The sequence below is a fragment of the Cynocephalus volans genome, chromosome 3, assembly GCF_027409185.1.
Source record: "Cynocephalus volans isolate mCynVol1 chromosome 3, mCynVol1.pri, whole genome shotgun sequence".
Lineage (NCBI taxonomy): Eukaryota > Metazoa > Chordata > Mammalia > Dermoptera > Cynocephalidae > Cynocephalus > Cynocephalus volans.
The window spans coordinates 3,182,807-3,202,246 of record NC_084462.1 but is presented as its reverse complement, the minus strand read 5'-3'; the positions used below and the strand labels follow the sequence as shown (position 1 = coordinate 3,202,246).

General features: G+C 49.0%; 2 protein-coding genes across 2 annotated transcripts; both read left to right on the top strand.

The window, feature by feature from the left end:
- Nucleotides 1-589: 589 nt before the first annotated feature.
- KLK6 (kallikrein related peptidase 6) lies at nt 590-6,878 on the top strand. Its single transcript, XM_063092244.1, has 5 exons — nt 590-629; nt 1,081-1,237; nt 4,094-4,341; nt 5,461-5,597; nt 6,636-6,878. The coding sequence occupies exons 1-5, from the start codon at nt 590-592 to the stop codon at nt 6,786-6,788; spliced, it is 735 nt and encodes a 244-aa protein (XP_062948314.1). The 3' UTR covers nt 6,789-6,878.
- A 4,988-nt stretch (nt 6,879-11,866) lies between these two features.
- KLK5 (kallikrein related peptidase 5) lies at nt 11,867-19,026 on the top strand. Its single transcript, XM_063092234.1, has 5 exons — nt 11,867-11,939; nt 13,986-14,247; nt 15,246-15,502; nt 15,586-15,719; nt 18,584-19,026. Exons 1-5 carry the CDS (start codon nt 11,867-11,869, stop codon nt 18,734-18,736), a joined length of 879 nt encoding a protein of 292 aa, XP_062948304.1. The 3' UTR covers nt 18,737-19,026.
- The last annotated feature ends 414 nt before the right edge of the window (nt 19,027-19,440 follow it).

Below are 19,440 nucleotides of genomic sequence, written 5' to 3'. Positions count from 1 at the left end.
GTCCCTGCAGCCCTGGGCCCGCAGCCCCTACGTCTTCTGCTGGCTCTGTCTGTCTGTGCTTCTGAGTCCCTTCCTTCCCCATAGCTCCCTGCATTTCTTGCTCTCTCTGTCTTCCTGTCTAGATGCTGTCCCTTCCCCCAACCCAAGAACCTTACCGCCAGCCCCCAGCAGGTAAGATCATATCACATCCCAGAATGTACAGGTGTGGGGGTGGGTAACAAGGTGAGTACAGAGCCACAGTGCAGAAGAAAAATCCTGTAAGAGGAAGAATGTCAGGGCCCCCCACGGATAACCCCCTCCTGTTACCAAGAAGGCAAACTGGAATTAATCAGAATCTCACCATGAATGGCTGGACAGACATGGTTCTGGATTGTCCCTGGCACCTGCCTTCGTGGGACCCTCAGGTAGAAGACATGGGCTGGGGGAACAAGAAATCAGAAGGCTGAATAGGAAGGACAGGAATCAAGGTCAGGAGAGCATTGCAGGCCATGGAGGAAGGAGAGGATGAGGAGGGAGCAGAAGGAGGGGTGTCAGGAGAGTCTGAGGCACTGACTGATGGAGGATGTGGCTTCCCCTCTCAGGAGCAGACATGAAGAAGCTGACTGTGGTGCTGGTTCTGATTGCTGCAGGTAGGAAGAGATGGAATTGAGATGCGGAGGTTTGCAGACGGGGCTGAGGTTGTGGATAGGAAGGAGATTGGAATTGGGGAGGCGGCTTTGAAATGAGAAAGAAGGGGGATACAGATAGGGGAGGGAGGCTGGGAGGGGGGTTTGAAGGTGAGAGCTCAGGGATGAGTTTGGCTTTGAGGCTGGGAACAGAGATGGGGAAGGAAGTGAAGGCAGGTTTGAAAAGGGGAAGAAGTTTGGCATGGGCCTGGGTTTGTGGACGGGGATAGAGACAGGGATAGGGTGGGAGGTGGGACTGAAAACTGGGGAGAGGTTGGGGATGAGGTGGGGTTTGTGGTTGGGTGGGGGATACGGTCGGGGGGGGGAGCGGAGACGATCTTGATTAGGGTTCACCTTGGAGGATGCACCTGGTGTCTCGAGACCTCCTCTCTGACTCAAACCCTCTCTCCCTCAGCCTGGGCAGAGGAGCAGAACAAGGTGGTGCATGGTAGACCCTGTGAGGGGACTTCTCACCCCTACCAAGCTGCCCTCTACATGTCAGGCCACTTGCTGTGCGGCGGGGTCCTCATTCACCCACTGTGGGTCCTCACAGCTGCCCACTGCAAAAAACCGTGAGTCTCAACGGTGCAATGAATGACGAGAGGATGCAGTTAGACCCCAAGGGCGTCTTGCAGTTTTCAGGCAGGAGGTGACACCTGCACCCCCTCTGCCAGCATAAGCAGGTTCACTAGACCAATATTCAATGGAGAACTAAATATGTGCCACACCCTGGGGACATAGCAAGGGAAAATCAAGCAAAACTGCTGTTTCCATGAATTTACCTTCTAATGGAGGAATCAGATCATTTAGGGTGTGATGGGTTGTTTGGGTTTAATTCTTAGTTCAGTGGGAAGCCAGTGGTCAGTTTTAATCAGGGAAGCAGTACAATCTGATTTACATTTTTAAGAGCACCCTGGCTACCACGTGGAAAGTGAACTGGGCAAGAGGACACGAAGGGAGATCCACGTGGAGGCTGTTGCTGTTGTCTGGTAACATAAGACGGTGGCTTGGACCAGGGTGGTGGCAGGGGGGATGGAGGTAAGTTGAGGTCCTTGGGAGGCATTTTGAGACTGAGCCAGCAGGACTCAGCAGTGAGGGAGAGGAAGGAAAGAGGATGCAGGGCTGATATTTGTCCTGAACACCTGGGTGTTTTGTCTTGTCTTTCTGAGTTGGAGGAGAGAGAAAAAGAGACAGGCTGGGTATGGGAAAGAGAGCATCAGACATTTCATGTTAGCCAAGGTGAGTCTGAGATACCTGGGAGATGTCCAAGCAGGCTGTTGGAGCTCAAGGGAGAGGTCAGAGCTGAAGGTAAAAAGTAAGGTGTCATCAGAAAACAGGTAGTACTTAAAGCCATGGGACTGGAGGAGATCATCCGAAAAGCGGGTATAGACAGAGGAACGTAGAGGGCCCAGGACTAAACCCCAGGGCACTAATAATCACTAGTTAGATTACCAACACCTGCCATTGTGTTCAACGCTAAACTGCTAACAATGGGCCAGGTGCTAAATTAAATGTTTTCTATACTTTTCCTGAAATCCTCACAATAAGGGACTCTTGGCACCATTTTGCAGATGAGGAAGCTTAGGCTCAGAGAAGCAGCTAATGACAACTCAAGTATTCGGAAACCAGTAGGTGCCACTCCTCACTGTGGGGGGATGGGTTTTGTCATGCAGGGTCATGAACTCCAGGACCCCCAGGGAGACCTGGGATCACTCCCACCATTGTCATTCATTCATTCGATGCCCATTGACTTAGAGCACCCATAAAGCGCCTGATTTGAGTTGGGCAATGGAGATTCAGGAATGAATGAGAGAGACACGTAGTCTCTGTCCTTGGGAGCACAAGGGCAGAAAGTTCAGAAAGACAGTTCTTTAAGAAACAACCCTCCCACCAAAGCCCATATAATTATAAATTACTCTAAGTCCAATGAAGGAAAAGAATAGGGGTACCTACTTTAGATGGAGCAGGGTCAGGAAGGACTTTGCGATGAGATGAAATTTCAGCTGAGGCATAAAAAATGAGAAAAGGTAGCCAAATGAAAGAGGGGGAAAAAACATTCAGGCCAGAGAAAATGCAAGAACAAAGCCTCTGAGGTGAGAACAATGTTGAGTATTCTAAGAAAAGAAGGATACGAGTTTACTGGAGGGCAGAACGTGGTGGGATATGAGCTTGGAAAGTGGGTGGTGTCAAATCACATGGGGGCTCCAGTGCTAGGCTGAAGAGCTCAGGATTTATTCTGAGGGCAATGAGGAGCCATGGGAGACTTTTGAGCAAGAGAATGACTCTTGGCTTTGTTTCAGAAATATTTATTGAACACCTATCGTGTGCCAGATACTGGTCGAGGCCCTGGGGATACTGTATGTGCACAGAACAAAAATCCCCATCTTAACATCCTGTAACTGCACTAATATGCTAGCCATTAATCACATGGCTAATTAGACCAAAATTAATGAGATAAAGTGAAATGAAAAATCCACGGCCTATATTTCAAGTGCTCAAAAGCCACCTATCGTCAGTGCAGATGGAGAACACGTCATTGTGACTGAAAGTTTAATTGGACAGTACTGTTATTCGGGGAAGAGAAACAATAAAATGAGTAAATATTTAACAGTAAATATACAGTATGTCGGATGATGATAGGTTCTCTGGTGGAAAAGAAAGCAGCAGGGGAGATAGGAATTGCCTATTGGGGAAGGTATTTGCATTTTAATTGGATAGCCAAGGAAGGCTTCACTGAGAAGGTGACATTTGAAGGAGGTGAGAGAATGAGCCAGGCAGATAGCTGGGGGACAGAATTGCTGGCAGAGGGAGCAGTAGTGCAAAGGCCCTGGGGTAGGTAGAGCACTATTATATTCAAGGAAAGGCAGGGAAGCTAGAGTGACTGGAGCAGGGGGCGGGAGGGAGGAAGTGATATCTGAGAGGTGATGCAGGCAGAGCGTACAGGACCTTGAGGGCCATGGTGAGAACTTTGGCCTTTACTACAAGTGAGATGGGAGTCACAGGAGGGGTCTGAGCAAAGGAGGGACAGGACCAACTTACATTGTTAAAATATCTCTGGCTGCCTTGTGAAGGATGGACTGCTGGGAAGAAGAGGCAGAGCAGGGGGTTCAGTGAAGAGGCTGCTGCTGCAATCCAGGTAAAAGATGATGGCAGCTCAAACCAAGACGGTGGCCACAGGGGAGGTGAGAAGTGGTTAGATTCTGGATATGCTTCAGAGAGGGAAAAGGATTTCTGGACAGCTTGGATATGGGGCACAAAATAGAGCCAAGAATAGCCCCGAAGGTTGGAAGAATTGAATTGCTATTTACTGAGCTGGGGGTGACTGTGGGAGGAACAGGCCAGATGATTCATGATTCCCCAGCCCTCCCTGAAGCCTCAGCTGTGTAGCCAAAGGGCTCCAGGTGAGACCCAACCCTCCTCCTTCCCAGGAATCTTCAGGTCTACCTGGGGAAGCACAACCTTCAGCAAAGAGAGAGTTCCCAGGAGCAGAGCTCTGTTGTCCGGTCTGTGACCCACCCTGGCTACAATGCTCCCACCCATGACCAGGACATCATGCTGTTGCGCCTGGCACGTCCAGCCCAACTCTCTGAACACATCCAGCCCCTGCCCCTGGAGAGGGACTGCTCATCCAACCACACCAGCTGCCAAATCCTGGGCTGGGGAAAGACAGCAGACGGTCAGTAGCAGGAGGCTGATGGGGGTGCAGGCTGATTGGTGACGAGGGAAGTGAACCAAAGGGTGAAAGGCCAAAGATGAAGGTGGGACAATAGGTGATGGGCCATGGAGAGATGGGCTAATGGTGAGGCCCAATGGGGTAGTGCATCAGTGGGTGAAAGGTCAAAGGGGAGTGAGGGAAAATGTGGGAGCTGAACCAATGAGTGAACAGCCAAGGGAGAAAGTATACCAATGGGTGAATAGAATGGAAGAGATGGGTCGTAAGACGAAGCGTCAATGACGAGGGAAGTCAGTGGGGAGACCCTAATCAGGAAGGAGGTCCAAAAGTGGTCCAAAAGACTGCTCAGAATGCACTGATGAGCAAGAAGGGACTGATGGAAGAAGAGGGACCAATAAAGCAGGGGAGCCAAGTGAAGGATGGGAATTGAGAGAACAAATGGGGTAGAGAGAGCTAACGCAAGAGGGGCCAGTGGGGAAAAGATCCGTGGCCAAGAGGCATCAGGAGAGGAAGAACTTGAGGAAGAAACAGGTCCAGTAGATCAGCAGAAACCATTGAAGGTAGGCCTGTGAGGGAAGGGCCAATAAAAAAGGTGGCCCATTGGATGAAGGGCCGATAGAAAGGGAGAGACAATGGGGAAGGGTGGGGACCACTGGTAAGAACCAATGGTCAAGGAGGGACCCATCAGGATGATCAGTGGACAAGAAGGGCCCAATGAAGGATGGACTAATGAGCTGCAGGGGTACAATAGAGGAGCGACTCGCAGAAAGAGAGTGCGAGAGCTCACCCGGAACTACTGCAGAATATGGGAACAGAGGAAGAGAGACTAGTGGAGGCAGGACCTACGAGACAGGGAGAGCCAACGGGAGACACAGACTCCTGGAGAAGAGGCAATCAGTGGAGAAGACAGACCAAAGGGAGGGGATCAGGATGGGAAGAGGGACTAGGCAGGAGGTAGGGACAATGCAAATGGGTCCTAAGAATAAGAGACAAACAGGAAGAGGGGAACCAATGGGAAATAGTGACCAGCAGGGACCAAAGTTCTATGGGGATTGGAGGATTGCTGGGGAGCATGTGGGAAGAGTGGGGCTCGGGGCAAGCTGGGCCCATCTCTCCCAGCAGGCAGTTTCCCTGACACCATCCAATGTGCGTCCATCCACCTGGTGCCCCGTGAGGAGTGTGAGCGCGCCTACCCTGACCAGATCACCCAAAACATGGTGTGCGCTGGGGATGAGAAGCACGGGAAGGATTCCTGCCAGGTGAGGCAACTGGGACCTGCCAGTGACACAGCCAAGGACAGCGGCACAAAAACACAGCCGGAGACAGTATGAAAGAGACGCAGACCAACATACAGCTTTACAGAGACAGATAGAGACAGGTGGGGAGAGAATGAGAGGCAGGAAAAGGGAGAGAGACTCAGTCCAACACAGAGAGACACAGTCAGGGACAGGCAGAGATATAAAGACGCAGGCAGCAGAGGCAGGAATTACAGAGACAAGGATGGAGGTCGATGAAGAACAGGAGAGATGCGGTAAGGAGGCAGATGGCAGAGGAACTGTCTTTCCTCAGACAGAGCCCCCACAACTCCCGCTTAGAAATGATCAGTCTCTGGAAAAGGGGGCCCCTAGCTGGAGAGAGACGGGGCTCCATCCCCTCTCCCAAATACCTTTAACTTGGGTTTCCCCCACTATGGTCCATCCAGTCTCTTCTCTTTATGACAAAATGACTCTAACGCATTGAAGGACATGCAGAGAACAGCCAAGAAGGCAAGAGAGAGAAAGAAATGGAGACAGAGAAAGTAGTACACAGAGAGGCGTGAGCAAAGGAGAGCAGGCAGGCAGGACCGTCCCCGGGACAAGAGGTGAAGAGGCGCCCCTGGAGAGAATAACCAAGGCACAGCTCTCCCCGCGTCTGTCTCCCCCTTGTCACTCCCCCTGTGTCCTGGAGTTTTATGTCACTTCTCTCTCTTTCTCTCTTTTTCTCTCTCCATCTCACTCTGCATTTCTGATTCTGTCCACACCTTCATTCTCTCTCTCTCTCTCTCTCTCTCTCTCTCTCTCTCTGCCTCTCTGGATCTTGGTGTTTCTATCTCTGTTTCTCCACCTCTTGGAGTTCCCTTTGGTATTTCTCCATCTATGTCCGGTAGACGTGTGTGTCTTACTGCTTGTCTGTTTGTCTCTGTCGCTGAGTCTTTCACTTCACCTCTGAGCATTTCTATCTTTCCCTCTCTGCATGTCTCTGCCTCTGTCTCTCTCATTCTGGGTTTCTGTATCTGACTTTCTCCCTCTTTCCCACAGGGTGACTCAGGGGGTCCACTAGTATGTGGGGATCGCCTCCGAGGCCTCGTATCATGGGGCAATGTTCCCTGTGGTTCAAAGGAGAAGCCGGGAGTCTATACCGATGTCTGCAGATATGTCAATTGGATCCGAAGAACCATTCAAACTAAGTAACCCTGACATGTGACATCCAACAACTCTTGACTTACACCCTAACTGGCTGGTTCCAGAACATCTCTCACAAGACCTTGCCTTCCCTCCCCCCTCTGCAGATCTGACCCTTGATGCTTAATAAAGACAGTAACATGAGAGCACAAATTCTCCCTGATTTCACCCCAGCCCCATCGTTGTATCATGGGGGGTGAGTTAAGACACAGGCTGAGATCTTACTTCCACCACTAAGAAAATACAGGAAAAACCCTTCTAAGCATATCTCCCTCCCTGATTGTTCCATGGGTTTGATTTCTTCCCACAAAAGGGTGGTCGCTAGTCTAGCAAAACCTGCATGCTGGAATCCCAGCTCTGCCACTCACTATCCGTGTACCGTGGGAAGTGCCTTCTTTCACTGTGTAGATCTTCTCATCTATAAAATTAAGATAATAATAGTATATTCCTCATACAGCAGTGGCTGTTGGGAGGATTCAAGGTTTCAAACACGTGAAATACATAGAACAGTGCCTGGTCGACCACGTCCTTGGTAGAGAGCGAATTTTATCATCAGTGGTAATTTTTCCTTTTATCCTACTTTTACCTCCTTAAAACCCATATATTCTCAGTTCTCCTTTACAGCCCAATTTGATTTTTCCTCCTCTCCAGGGAGGCACGCTTGACTTCGCCACCTCATGCTAGCCCTTAGGGAGAGCTCTCTACCCTGAACTCCCTTTTAGCAGCAAATCAGGGAGGTGACAATGTTGGGAGACCACTGTGTGAGGGTAAGAATGATGGGAGATAAGGTGGAAGAGGATGGCAGGGGCCAGGTCCCCAAGGACCTCAGCCAGCTTGAGATGCTGGGACTTGCTCCGGAGGGCAGCGGAGAGCCACGGAAGGATTGTGAGCAGGAGTGGCACTGGTGCCATGTGCACAATGGACCAGAGGGGAGAGCTTGGAGGCCAGGGGCCAGGGAGGAGGTTGAGGTGATGGTGCAGGGAGAGAAGATGAGGCCTGAGCTGGGCTGGGGCTGGGAGGGCTGGAGAAGGGAGGCTGGATACAAGTCCACCAAATGGAGAAGGTTTTGTGGATGGCATTCTCATGGAGGAAACAGCATGCAGAAAAGCCTGGGGGTACGAGAACACCTGTAAATCATCCTGGATGGTAAAGGCTGGGGGTTGAGGTAAGAGAAATGGGTGACATGGCTAGAAATGTAGGTCAATGGAAGACAATGCCATTGAGTGCCAGGCAGATAAATTTGGACTTGATCCTAAGGGCTCTGAAAAAAAGAAAGACAAGACCAGATCTGGATATTGGAAGATTTAGCAGAGGTCCATCTGAGGGGAAAAGGATGGGGATAATGGAGGAGAGACTGAGGACCCCCCCCAAAATGAGGGGAGCAGTCAGGCAGAGCTGGGCAAGAACACAGGCCTCTGCAAGCTTCTGGGCCTCTCCCCACCAACACGCAGCAGGCACAATCCCAAACCCCAAACCCCAGGCCTGTCCCTGTCTGCAGAGAGGCCTCCTTCTCTTGCAACCCCCACTGCACCACCTCTGAGGAAGAAAAAATAACATCTAAGCCAGGCGTCCTCCCAAGGAGGTAAGTGGGGCAGGTAACAGCTCCCCAAAGAGGCAACAGATGCCCAACATGGGTGCTGAGGTTAGGAGCAGAGAAATATTTAGGAACAGGGGAAGAATCAAAGACAGTAATCCATTTGCTTCACAACTATTCGTTGCAACCTTATTTTCACCGGGCACAGAGGAGAATGAAATTGAAAGTTATTAAACAGAGCACCACAGGAGATACTCAAAGTCATGTATGTGTCATCTTATGATGGAAGAGTGATGTGGTCCAAAGACAGATGGGGCGCACCTTTTATACACTTACATGGGGAAAAAACACACTAACATGTCTTAAAAACCAAAGAAATGCAAAGTAATTTTTATCAAGGGGACATGATAGGAGGAAGTGTCTAACGTTGAGTAAATGGAAATATGAAGCCATGCAAGGGGCCTGGACCCATCTTGACCAACCTCCTCTAGAAGTCATGAGTGAGGTAAGTAGGGCCATGAAAGTCACCGGGGTCACCAGGAGGGATCCAATCAATGAATGTCCAGATCAAAGTCGACTTCAGTTGATTGAGGGAATTTTCTTCCTTAAATGTATGATGTAACATGCCGAACAATAATGATTCACTTCTTAGCACATGCCCGGTACTATTCTAAGTGTTTTACGTATATTAACTCATTTGATCCTCACAGCAAGCCTATGAGGTAGGTACCATTATTGTTTCCATTTTGCAACTAGGGAAACTAAGGCACAGAGAGGGTCTGTGGTGTACCCAAAGTCTCACAGTTAGTAGATGGCCAAACCAGAGTTTAAATGTCAGGGGCTGGTGTCACAGTTTGGGCTCCCGACGACTGTTCTTTCCCGAAGTCTTCTACCAGTTCTGATACGTTTTAGAATTAAGCACAGAAATGTTTAAAAATCCAACTCTTAACATGAACTTTTTTTTGAGGCAGAGTATCTACACGTTTGGTATTTCAAGTGCTTGTCTGTCTAAGAGAATTTTACCTATTATAGGTACAGCCTTGTAACTTCAGCTTGGGATGTGTAACTGATCTGTGATTTTTAAGTTGGAGTTATACCAGGTTTATATCTGGGATGGGGATATTTGAAAGAATGCAACATTGGTCATATTTATAAGTGTAATAAATTTAGATGTACAAACTTAAATGCTCTGGGAGTTTTGTCTAAAAATTGAAGGACTTCCAGAAGAGATTGAATGTGTTGGTTTTAGAAATGTAGTTTAAAAGGTTTGAAGGCATTTCATTAACTTAGTTTGCAACCAGGACCAAACATTATTGTAAAGACCTCATAAAAGACATGTCTAGAATTAAAAGTGTTGAAGGCTGAACTTAAAAGACCAAGGAAGCAGTAGGTTGCTGGTTTTGTTACCTTAATGCATGAAATAGCAATTTCCATAATCAAAATAAACTTCAGAATAGGTTTTGGTTGTTTTAGATTTTTTTTTCCCTTGTGCACTAAAACCAGCCTCAAGAGTTCTTTTTTTTTTTTTTTTTTTGTCTTTTTCGTGACCGGCACTCAGCCAGTGAGTGCACCGGCCATTCCTCTATAGGATCCGAACCCGCAGCGGGAGCGTCGCTGCGCTCCCAGCACCGCACTCTCCCGAGTGCGCCGCGGGCTCGGCCCAGACTCAAGAGTTCTCAAACCTCCCACTGAACAGGTGCTGGATAGAGAAGTGAGCAAGACAGCTCTGTTCCTGCCCTCAAGGATTGTGAGCTCGACAAAAGCAGCTTCTTCAGGCGTCCTGGTCATTTTGTTCACGGACAGATCTGAGTCTGGCAAACCGCTCTTACCTCCTAGGGGGGACAGAAACATAGACACGATTGGAGATGGATGCAGAAATTTGGAAGCAGACAGAAACAGGAGCCAGATTGGAGACAAGATCAGCACTGACAGCCCCAGATGGCCCAGGACTGGGGAGGGTGAAGCCAGCTTTCAAGCTCCTCACCCAACGCCCCATTTCCCAAAAGGCCGGGAGCCGCCGCCCCCTATCTTGGCCTCTTGGCCTCTTTTTCCCGTCAACAGGTGGCCCTGCCCAACTGCCTCACCCACGCCCGACTATGCCAGCCAGGCCAAGGCACCTGCCGGGGCCCTCAGACTGGATCCCTGCCAGTTCCTGCCCTGTGGCGGGGGCCCCAGGGTGAGGGGCACGAGAAGGGGTTGAGGGTTCCTCGGCAAAGAGGCCGGAGTCTCCCCTGTCCAAAATGCAAGGTGAGGGAGACAGAGAGAAAAAAGGATACAGAAAGACAGATACTCAGGGCTAGTGATGAGAGGAGGAGGGGAGGGGAGGGGGAAAGGGACAGGATGATGCAGATACAGACAGAAACCCAGAGAGAGACTGGGAAGCAGAGTCCAAGAAAACAGAGGCATGAGACAGAGACCAAGAGAAAAGCACAAGGAGAGACACAGGTGTAGAAAAACATTAGTAGAGAGTCACCAACACACACAGGAGGCAGAAGCATACTCTGGGGGGTGATAGATACGTTCATTATCTTGATTATAGTGATAGTTCAATGTGTGTGTGTGAAGACTCATCAAATTGTACCCTTTAAGTAAGCACAGTTTATCGTGCTGCAAGTGTATCTCAAAGCACTGCAAAAAAAAAAAAAAAAAAGCAGAAGGGTAATAAGGAAAATAAAAGGCTTGGGAAAGCTAAGATATATTTGACAAATACGGCATTCGGAACCATTAAAAAAGAAAGAATCACAGAGATAGGTAAAGAGCACGACACAGAGACACAGAAAGAGTAGGAGAAACAGGGACAGAGACACTTGAGCCATAAAGAGAAAGAAGAAATCCTAAGACGGGGGGCAGGGGCGACACTGACACTAGGAAGGTGCCAGATCTGGAGACAGACTCAGACAGACTCGGGGTGGTGGGTGGGGGGGACCACAGAGAGATGGAAGGGAGGCAGCGGAGGGACTGGCTTGACTTGCAGAGACCCCTCCCCATCCCCGAGGCCAGGGAGGTAGGGAATGGCATTTGGGACTAGGTGGGGGGTGTTCTGGGGGCGGAGGTGAGGGGAGGCAGGAGGATTGATTGCTAAGGCCCGACAGAGCGCCTCACTACCCGGGAATGCGCCCCGGGGATCAGTGGGTGGTTATAACCCAGGCCTAGTGCTGGCAACCGAGAAGGAGGCGTCAGCAGGAAGGTGCGGGCCTGAGAAGTCTGTGGCTGAGCTGGGAGCGGGTCCCCCACCCCCTACCTGGGGGACTAAGCAGGTGAGGCCTGGGGAGGGGAACTCAGCAGGCAGGGAGGGAGAGGTGTCTCTGTGTCTGGAACCCCGTCTCTCTCTCTGTCCTCCCTCCTGACCCCACCTGGAGGCTGCTGGACTTCATTTCCTCTGAACTCTGTAGTGTCTGGGTCTCAACTCAGCATTAATGGAGGGACAGTGTCCGTGTGGTCCCTCTCCACCCTGGGAAGTCAGGTAAGGGAGGAAGGGGAAGTGGGTTAAAGGCTCTTAGAATCACCTGGGCCTCCCCACCCTTTGACATCCCTCCAACCAGGTGCAGCTGCCATGGTTACAGCAGGACCGTCCTGGAAGTGGATGCTCAATGTTCTGCTCACAGCCCTGATTCTGGGGGTCACAGGTAACCAGAACTCTCGTGCGTGTGTGTGTGTGTGTGTGTGTGTGTGTGTGTGTGTGTGTGTGTGTGTGTGTGCACGACTGTCTGGAGTGCCTGTCCCATGGAAAATTATGTGAGACTGGGTATGGTTCCACAACTGGGTGAATGTGAGTCTGTGTCTGTATTTGTGGTTGCATGATTTTGTGGGGCCATGTGACTGCCACCTTGAGTGTGTGGGAATGGAGGATGGGTGCCTTTTCCCATATCAAGTGACCCTGTGTGGCAGATGGAACTGACCATTTGAGGCTGTATACGTGACTATGTGATTGGGTGTGTGTGCCTGTACAATTATGTGCGGCTCTACAACAATGTGGGTGAATGTACGTGGCACTACAAAGGTGACTGTATGTTTGGCCATGTATGGCTACTTGGCTTTGTGTATAACTACAGATATCTGAGGTTCTTGACCCTGTGTCACTGGATTACATGAGACAAAAGGCGTCATTGCCATGAAAATATGTGACTGTGCTTGTGGGTAGCCTTTTGTGATATGTGATTGTGGCTGGGTGTGAGATTAAAAGTGTCTATATTTGTGACCGTGTAACTGCTTGAGGCTGTGTGTAGGGGTGACTGTATGTGACTGTGTGTTTGTGTGGGGCTGTGTGAATGCTACTGTATGTTTGGTAGTACAGCTCTGTGTCTGGAGTTCCTGTCCCTGCCCCCAGGGATGGCATGTGCAGAAGTGGCTTCCACTATGGGACTGTGGTTGTGTGAAGATGGGTGCTAGGTGACTTACTTGCACTGTACCATGCTGGGTATGGGCAGGTAAATGTCTACAGAGTGTAATCTTCTCACCACATCAACGTGCTTGTGTGCAGAAGTATATGTGGCTGTCTTCACACCTTTGCACACATGGCACCTGCACACAGATGCTGTGGATGGGTGCATGAGATTCTGCAAGGCTGTCCTGGAATGTGTGTACCTGAGGAGCACATGTACCAGGAAACAGAGCTGAGCTTTGGCTGCAACTATGGAGACAATGCATGTTTCTATGTGGAACTGCGTGTGTGCCTGGCCGTGACTGTGACTGAGTGCACATTTCTTGGGGTGAGTTGGTGAATGAAGACAGCGCTAGGGCTTCACTTCTCTGGGTCATCAGCGAGAATATGAACCAGTGAATGGACTATGGGGGGACTGATGATGGAGTGGGATATCTGTGTCTGTCTGTACATCTGTGTGTGGGAGGAGGGTATTGGTAGGAGAATTCAGGAGACACGTTTGTGTTTGAGAATTCAGAAAAACAGCCCTGCTCTGTCCCTGCACTCAGCCCCCAAAGCTGAGCCTGTTTCCTGGTCCTGCTTCCCCAACTCTAGGCCAGACTTCATTTAGCCAGGGTCCCCCTTGGACTGCAGGGACTCCCCCCAACTCCTCTGTCAGGCCTCACCTCTATGGCCCGCCCCTCTTGGCCAGGCTTCACCCCCTATGCTGTGGGCGGCTCCTAGAGCCCAGCCACTACCTCTCCTTACAAAGTCAGGGATATTTATAGGAACGACTTCCCCTGGCGACCCTGGCCTTGGCCCTGCCCAAGTTCATTCCAAGCCCTTCCCCCATCTCACAACCTGTTGCCTCCAGCCATGATTCCATTCATTAAGACCTGACCCCATTTCTCAAGACCAGGTTTCACTCCTAAAACCCTTGTCTCGTCCCATCCCCAGACTTGCCCCCACAACTCTGCCTCTGCCTCTGAAGTTGTCCAGGGCTCCTGTACCCAATTTTACCCTCCCCTGGTCCCACCCCCTAAGCTGTAGCCAATCCCAATAATTTTTGAGGTCCATTCAGAGTCCAGTAACCCCCACCTGAGCCTGGCTCTGTCTTTGAGGCCTTCGCTCTTATTTTCCGGGCGCCGCATCTATAGCCCTGGCCCTGCCCCTTCAGCATATGCACCTTACCAAGGTCAGACATTCTCTGGCTGGCCCAATCCCTTGAGTCTAAGATCCCCCCTCTGAGTCAAGCTGCCCCTGAGCCCAAGACCCGCTTCTCAGCTCTGCCCTGCCCATTTTCTGCCCCCAGTGCCTGTCCTTGCAAATGATGTTGTTTCCTGTGACAAACCCTCTGCTACTGGGCCCTCTGGGAGCAATCAGGACCTTGGAGCTGGGGCCAGGGATAACACTAGGGAAGACGACAGCAGCAGCCGCATCGTGAATGGAACCGACTGTGAGAAGAATTCCCAGCCATGGCAGGGGGAGCTGTTGCTGGGACCCAACCAGCTCTACTGCGGGGCCGTGTTGGTGCATCCGCAGTGGCTGCTCACGGCAGCCCACTGTAGGAAGCAGTGAGTGGGGGCTCCGACTGGGGAAGGGTAGAAGGGACTGGGGCCCTGGAGGTGAGGGTCTGGTGGGGATGAGTTGGGATGAGAGAGAAAGAGGAGGTAAAGTTGGGAATGGGATTAAGGATGGAGTTGGGGAGGAGAGCAGGGTGAGGATGAGGTTAGATTGAGGAGAGGGTTATGGTAGGGAATGTGAGTTAGGGATGGGTCGGATTTGCATTCAGGAATATACGTGTATTGAATGGTTTGGAATGGAAATGGGATTAGAGTTGGCTTCAGAATTGGGGAGTGGGGTGGGGCAGGGATCAAGATGAGGTTGAATGGGGTCAGGGATGGGGCTGGGATTGGAAATATGAGTAGAGCTGAAGATAGGATTGGAGTTCGAGTTTGGAATGGGATTGGAGATGGATGGATGAGAGTAGTTAGGGTTGGATTTGGGAATGCAAATGATGTTTCAAGGGTGGTTAAAGAATTGGAGTTAGGGTTAAAGGTGGGTTTGGGGTTGAGGATAGGTTGGATTTGGGGTTGGGCATACATATGTTGATGGTTTGGGATAGAGACCGACTAGGGTTGGCTCTAGAATTGGTGGTGGGTGGGGTTTGGAATGGGGTAGAAGTAAAGATGGAGTTGGGGTAGGATTGGGATTGGGAATAGATGTAGAATTGAAGATGGCGTGGGGATAGAGTTTGGGTGAGGTTGGGGGTGGTTGGATTTGGAATTGGGGATAATTAGATTTGAGGTTGGGAATGCATATGTTGATGATTTCTGGGTGGGGAAAGGATTAGGGTTGGGGTTAGGGTTGGGGATAAGATGGGAATAGTTTTGGAGTTATGATTAGGGTGAGGATAGGCATGGGGTTGGAAAGGAAGATAGAGTTGGAAATGGTGCTGGGGCTGCAGTTGACGATGTGGGTGGAATTAAGGTTGGGACTAGGTATGGGGTTAGGATTGACATTGGATATGGGGATAATCAGAGCTGGCGGTGATCTGTACCATCTTCCTCAGACTTTTCAGAGTCCGTCTTGGCCATCGTTCCCTGTCACCCATGTATGAATCTGGGCAGCAGTTGTTCCGGGGGATCAAATCCATCCCCAACCCTGGCTACTCCCACCCAGGCCACTCCAACGACCTGATGCTCATCAAACTGAACAGAAGAATCCGTGATTCTCAGTATGTCAAGCCCATCAACATCTCCTCCCATTGTCCATCTGCTGGGACCAGGTGCTTGGTGTCTGGTTGGGGAACAACCAGCAGCCCCAAAGGTGTGTTCAGGCTCCTCTTGATGCCTGCCCATCTCTGCCCCTCTCCATCTTTCTCCACCTCTCACTGTGTTCCTATTTGACAGTGAACTTCCCCAAGGCCCTCCAGTGCTTGAACATCACTGTGCTAAGTGACGAAAGGTGCAAGAAGGCATACCCAGGACAGATAGATTGCACCATGTTCTGTGCCGGTGACGAGGCAGGCAGAGACTCCTGCCAGGTAAGGATTCAAGACTTCTCCTTTCAGCAGATAGACACTGAATGCCAACTACGTAATGTGGAAGTTTGCTAAGTGCTGGCAATCCAGGGCTGTCCACTAGAAATATTGTGAGTCTCTCAGAGAGCAGTGCTGTCTAATAGAAATACGTGAGCCACATGCCATTTTAAATTCTCTGGTAGCTACATTTTAAAAAGTAAAAAAGAATAAAAACAAGTAAAAGCTAAAACAGGTGAAATTAACTTAATAATGTATTTTTTTTTACCTCAGTGCATCCCAAAAACCATAATTTTAAAATGTAATAAATATAAAACAATTATGAATGATACACTTTATTCTTTTTTTATGCTAAATCTTTAAAAGCCAGTGTGTGTTTTATACTGGCAGCACATATCTATTCAGACTAGCCATGTTTCAGGTGCTCAATGGCCACATGTGGGTAGTGGCTACTGTGTTACAGACGAAGCTTGTATGGTCAGGCAGGTTGTGCACTGCATAAAGATACCATATCTAAGGGGCACCCTTCACGTAATACACATCACAGTTCAGTTTATTTATTTTGGCAATGTCCAAGCATGAGGCAGTTGTCATGTTTCAACAAAATCTGTAATACAGGGCACTTCAAAAAGTTCGTGGACAGATTCATATTATCCTTTAATTCTATTTTTCCACAAACTGTTTGAATACCCTTGTATGACAGTTTTCCAACAAATGTTAGTACAATGTCCTGAGGAGAAAAAAAAAAAAAAACAGAAACTCAAAGCCAAGTATTTAAGAAAGAGAATGTTTAATATAGGGGATTGGTTACAAAGTTGTTGGAAGGGCTGGAGGAGCAGACAGGTAAAAAAGGAAACGAAACAAAACAAAGTCCTGTGATCAAGAAATAGGGTCATTTCAGAGAGTGTAAAGGTTAATCAGAAAACAAAACATGGTTATATGATAGCAAATAATGGGGGTCCAATATTTAAAAGGGTGGTCAGGAAGACCTTCCTAGAGAGGTGGCGTTGGAGCACAGAGGAAAGAAAGTCACACGTGCAAAGACCTTGAGGCAGGGAAGAGTACGGCTGATTCAAAGAACAGAAAGAAATTGGTGGTGTACTGGGGAACCGAGGTGGGGAGAAGCAGTAGGAGCTGAGGCTGGAGAGGTGGGTGAGGGCCAATGTTTAATGAATATTTCTTGATCACCAACGCGAAACTTTTCTATGTTCTTATAAGGCTATGTCTGTTGAGGTAGAAATTAAAATTAAGCTGTTATAACAATCAGGACCCTCCCCGTTTTCAGGCTTTAGACGAATGTAAATTGAAAGCTCTCCTTTAGCAGGAAGGACAGTTCATCAGTAGTTTTGGCATTTAGTAAACTGTGGGCTCAGGCAGCTCTCTAGTCTCATGGTAAGGGTGGTAAAAAGTCCCAAAATATTACAAACTTGACAATTGCAACAACTTCCCAGGTCTCCCAGGTTTATCTCCTATCCCTCCTTAACACTCTAAGCACCTGGATGTAGGGGTGGGGGTGGGGTGGCATTTTTATCAGAAGAGGAAAGCACATCTAACTGGAATTCCAGCATTTTAGATTATTTAGCTTTTCTGTAGTCAAGGTTAACATCATGTTTTTCCAGATCTCAAGGTGCTTTTTCATATCAGCGTGTGGTCTCAGTGTGACTACTGAAAGCTACAAGCAAGAAATAATAACAACTGCAGCAATACGAATACTAATAGTACAATAATAACGGCAGCTAAATCATCACCAGACATGGCAGTAGTTTACAGGCATCAACTCATTAACTCGTTTAGCCCTTATTATTAGCTCTATTTTAGAGACAAGGTGCACAAGTTTCAGAGCAGTTAACTAACAGCCGCTCAAAAGAAACTCTGGAGGAATATCAAACAAAAAATGAGAAACATTAAACCACAAGAAAGCTGAAATTCAGAGGTCGAGGCAGCCAAGCTCATTTTCCTTGGAACAGTATTTGCTAATGCAGAAAGAGGCCAGGTCTCAGGCTTCCTTGTAATTGATACCAGGACTCTGCACAGTTTCTCATATTTTGCACTAACATAATAACTAATGACAGTGAAGAGCAGTGAGTATTATTATAGGAAGGTAATTATAGGAAGCTACAGGGAATTAGAACAGGCAACACAAATTAATTAGTCCAAGAAAGTGATTCTCAACTGGAGGTGATTTGTACCCGCAGGGGACATTTTGGCAATGCTTGGAGACATTTTTAGTTGTCACAACTGCATGGAGGGGGATATTGCTGGCATCTAGCGGGTGGAGGCCAGGGATGCTGCTGAACATCCTACAATGCACAGGACAGCCCCCCACAGCAAAGAATTTTCCAGCCCCACAAGTCAGCGGTGCCTGGGTTGAGAAGCTGTCATCCAGGGACTGAGAACTGCGTTTCTGCAAAAGTGAAATATGAGTACAGGAAGGATTGGTCTCAAGGATGGCTGAAGAGTGAGGAAGAAAGGAAAGAGTGTCCAGTAGGAGAAATAAGACATGCAAAGTCTGTGGGGGAGAGCGAGAGAGAGATAGAGACAGACTGAGGCAGGGAGTAGAGACAAAGATGCAAGACACTGAGAGGAAGGGTCCTAGACCCCAGGAATGAAGATGTTTGGACATAGAGAGAACTGGGGGGGGGGTACAGAAGGACAAGGAAGGTTTCTAAAGGTTGGACTTGGGGTGAAACATTAATAATGTTCTTCCTCTCAATCTCTCCCCCTTCACCTGCATCTCCATCTCTGTCTACTTCTGCATCTCTTCCTCTCTGGACTTCACATCTGTGTGTGTCTGTCTCTTGCTGCCCTGGTCCTTCTTCATCTGTGTGTATCTCTAACTCTCTCATGCCTCCTCCCTTTCTCCCCAACAGGGTGATTCTGGGGGCCCTGTGGTCTGCAATGGCTCCCTGCAGGGCCTTGTGTCCTGGGGAGATTTCCCCTGTGGCCAGCCCAACAAACCCGGGGTCTACACCAACCTCTGCCAGTTCACCAAGTGGATCCAAGATACCATCCGGTCCAACTAATGAGTCGTCCCAGGACCCAACGTGCTGGCATCCCCCAGCCCCTGCAGGGACCCCAACAGTCCTTCCAGATCCCTATTCCTTCCCAAGGATGCTGAGGATGTTGATCTTTCTAGTTCCTGTCCCCATGTGTCCTGGAATCAGAATCCCCTTCCCCAGCAGAGGACTGAGCCCGTCTCTCTATTTGGATCCTGGGGACAATTCCCACAATGACCAGGGCAGGGTTGCATCTCAGTTTCCCCAGTGCTTCTGTCCTCAAGCCCAGAAACCATCTCTTCTCTGCAGCTGTGACCCAAATTTAGTCCCAGAAATAAAGCATCTGAGGATACGTGGACTCTGTGTATGTTTCTTTCCTGCACCGGGCTGCAAACGATCCGCCTTTCCCCTCTGGGATAATGTGTTTGCTCTATTAGGTAATTTGGGTCGCAAGAAACAGATATTCAATCAAGCTACTTTTCATTTTCTTCATTGGCTACATAATGATCTGCTTGCTTTGGGGCCAGGAATTGTTACAGGAGATGGGGATACTGCAACAGACAAAACAAACCAAAAAAAAAAAAAATCCTATTTCATGAAGCTCAAACAATAAAGAGATAGATAAATATGTATGTACTATAATAATTATGTGAGTGATACGAATAAAACAAGAAAAGGACATGAGGAAAGAAAACAAATTTGGGGGAGGGGAGGAGATCACTTTATATTGG